We start from the raw sequence: 3050 nt of genomic DNA on the forward strand, positions 1-3050 counted from the left end.
GGCCTGGTGGGCCAGGATGTGCACCAGTCTCTCCTCCCCTGTGGGTTTCTAAGACTATAACTCTTCATGGGAGTAGAAAGCTCTGTCTTTCTTCTGCTGAGCTGGCTCATGGTTTCGAACTGCTGTCCTTGCAGTGAGCTGCACTTAAAACCAAAGTCCCCCACACCTCACCCCCTCCTTGTTAATTACACCTTGAAAGCTAAATGGATAGATTTCAATGCTGGTGAGCACCACAGAATATCAACCATGATTTCCAGTTGAGAAGAGAGGCCCTAGGGACACCCCCAACTCATTTCATTTGAGGACCCCCTCAGAGCCCTGGTGGTGTAAAGGTGACGTGCTGGGCTGCCAACCACAAGGTCAGCAATTCAAAACCACTCGCTGCTCTGTGGGAGAAAGAGGCTATTTGCTACTCCAAAATGAGTTTCAGTCGTAATTGGACATCCCCTCACAGAAGGGTCACAAGGAAGAGAAGATCCAGTCAGGGTGCAGTATAGCACCGATGAAACATACAACATTCCTCTAATTCTTTCATGCTTCCTGCCCCCCACTATCATGACCCCAATTCTACCTTACAAATCTGGCTAGACCAGAGCATGTACATGGTTACAGATAAGAGCTCAAATCCCAGGGAATCCAGGACAGATTAAACCCCTCAGGACCATTAATGAGAGTAGCCATACCAGGAGGGGAAGGGGAAGGTGGGGGGAGAAAGAGGGAACTAATCATAATGATCTACATATAACCCCTTCCCAGGGGGACGGACAACAGAAAAGTGAGTGAAGGGAGACACCAGTTGGTGTAAGACATAAAAATATATATATAAATTATCAAAGGTTCAGGAGGGAGAGCGGGAGGGGGAAATGAGCTGATTTCAAGGGCTCAAGTAGAGAGAAAATGTTTTGAAATTAATGATGGCAACATATGTACACATGTGCTTGGCACAATGGATGGATATGTAGATTGTGATAAGAGCTGTAAGAGCCCCCAGTAAAATGATTTGAAAAAAGTAGAGTTTCAGTCTCAGAAACCCGGGGGTCGGAAGCCCCCAGGGACAGTTTGTGCCCTGGCCTGTAAGGCTGTCATGAATCGGAATTCGCTTGTGGGCAGGGCTTGTTGCATGTGTTCTCCCCAGCATCCACTGCATGCTTACTCTGGTTGAAGTTTACATAGTAAAACAGGGGTCCCTGATTTAAATAAGTAGCAATTACCGCAAAGAGTCTGGGTGAAGTATATTTTTGCAGCTTTTAACCAGCGATGGTGTGCTCTGCCTAGCTTGCTGCTGCTGGCTTTGTTGAACGTGGCACTGTTTGTGAAGCTGTCCAAGATAGAATATGCTGCCCAGTCCTTGTACCGCCTCCACCTCCCAGAAGACAAGTCTCGAAAGTAAGTCGTCTTCCCCCACCTGCCTTCTCCACGTGAATCCAGGAATTCTTTAGCCGGAGGGTCTTATTCCCAATTTCAGACACTTGGATCTACTTCATAGGCATGAACGGCTTGCTCTTGCTTGCTGCTTTGTGTGACTGCGTTTGGCTTGTGAATGTGATGGGAGCACAGAAGACTTCTGGAAAGCAGAAAAGCCGAGAACGGTTCTCCTGTTTGGAAGGTGGTGCTGCTCTTGCCAGGAGCCTTGGTGGCGCCGTGGTTAAGTGCCCGGCTGCTGCCTGCAAGTCGGGCGGGGAGCACCCACCAGCTGCTCCTCGGGTCCTGTGGCGCTCGGGTTCCCCCGAGGGTTATAGCCCCGGAAGCCCCGTGGGACCTTGCTACTCTGCCCGCGAGGGTCGCCTTGGGTTGGACTTGACGTGATGGCGATGGGTGTGGTTTTGGGAGGTGTCTGTGTTGTCCTTGCAGTTTGGCCTCCGCTATGGCGTCGAGAGCAGAAAATCCGCAAAGGAGCAAAGATCAGGCTGGTCGTCTAAAGGGCGTGCTCCGAGAATCCATCGTGATGCTGGAACAGGTAAGCAGTCCTGCCCCCCCCTCCGCCCTCCCTCCTTGGTACCTTCAAACCAGCATGAACAGCTGTTCTTTGAAGAAAGTCCTGCCCCACCCCCACCACGCCTCCTAGAGGAAACCAGCCTTGCCTGTGTGTGTCTTATGCACATAATGTCACTTGTAGCTGTCTGTCAAGTCTGTTTCTAGCAAAAACAAGGGAGCATATTCTACACATTTTGGTTGACCCTTTTGAATGAGTAGTATATTTGGAGGATTTTAGAGATCAGTGTGAGAGAGAGAGAGAGAGAGAGAGAGAGAGAGTGTGTGTGTGTGTGTGTGTGTGTGTGTGTGTGTGTGTGTCTGTGTGTGTGTGCACCTCATTCCCAGGTCAGTGTCACAGGTGCACCTGAACTTAGCCACAGGGAATGGCAACCCCCTCCACCACGCCCCCTCAGGTAATGTAGGAGGGGAGAAAAGCAAGGCCCAAGGGCAGTCGGTCTCTCCAGAGATAGCCTGTACTTTCTTTTTTTTTTTAATTTGACAATCAGTGTTTTCTTTTTAATCGTTTTATTGGAGGCTCATACAACTCTTATCACAATCCATACATAGATCAATTGTGTAAAGCACATTTTTTTTTCAAAGAAATAAAAGATGAGTTTAGCGCACATACAAAAACCAAAGCCACACTTTCATTGTTATATTAAGTGAGTATTGGTAATAAATGTAATACAAAATGCAAGAAATAACAAAAACCAGTTCCCAACATCAAATATTGTAGTTCACTGGGAAAGGACATGTTTCAGAGTATCTGAACATGAAAAACTTTTTACTCATATAGACCATGAAATATTAAAAACAAAGCAGAGCAAAACAAAACAAAAAAACAGGAATATATTTTGATTCAGAAATAATGTAAATTTTCAATTTGCCAAACAATAGCATTTCTTTTTTCCCCTGTTATCTTTTAATTTCATTTTTACATGAACTTTTTCTTATTTTCTTATTTATTTATCTATTTATTTATAATCATTTTATTAGGGACTCATACAACTCTTATCACAATCCATACATACATCAATTGTGTAAAGCACATTTGTACATTCATTGCCCTCATCATT

General features: G+C 45.8%; 1 protein-coding gene across 3 annotated transcripts in view; it reads left to right on the forward strand.

Annotated features, from left to right (window-relative positions):
- GRAMD1C (GRAM domain containing 1C) overlaps window positions 1–3050 on the forward strand; it is a 91098-nt gene that overhangs the window by 82954 nt on the left and 5094 nt on the right. For all 3 annotated transcript variants that reach the window (XM_045286191.1, XM_045286189.1, XM_045286190.1), the window contains 2 exons: window positions 1276–1386; window positions 1852–1957. In XM_045286191.1, the coding sequence (XP_045142126.1) occupies window positions 1276–1386; window positions 1852–1957 (217 nt within the window). The remainder of the gene's footprint in view (window positions 1–1275; window positions 1387–1851; window positions 1958–3050) is intronic.

This window comes from Echinops telfairi, unplaced genomic scaffold, assembly GCF_000313985.2.
Source record: "Echinops telfairi isolate 266 unplaced genomic scaffold, ASM31398v2 ScPeMD7_6;HRSCAF=24_0, whole genome shotgun sequence".
Classification (NCBI taxonomy): Eukaryota; Metazoa; Chordata; class Mammalia; order Afrosoricida; family Tenrecidae; genus Echinops; species Echinops telfairi.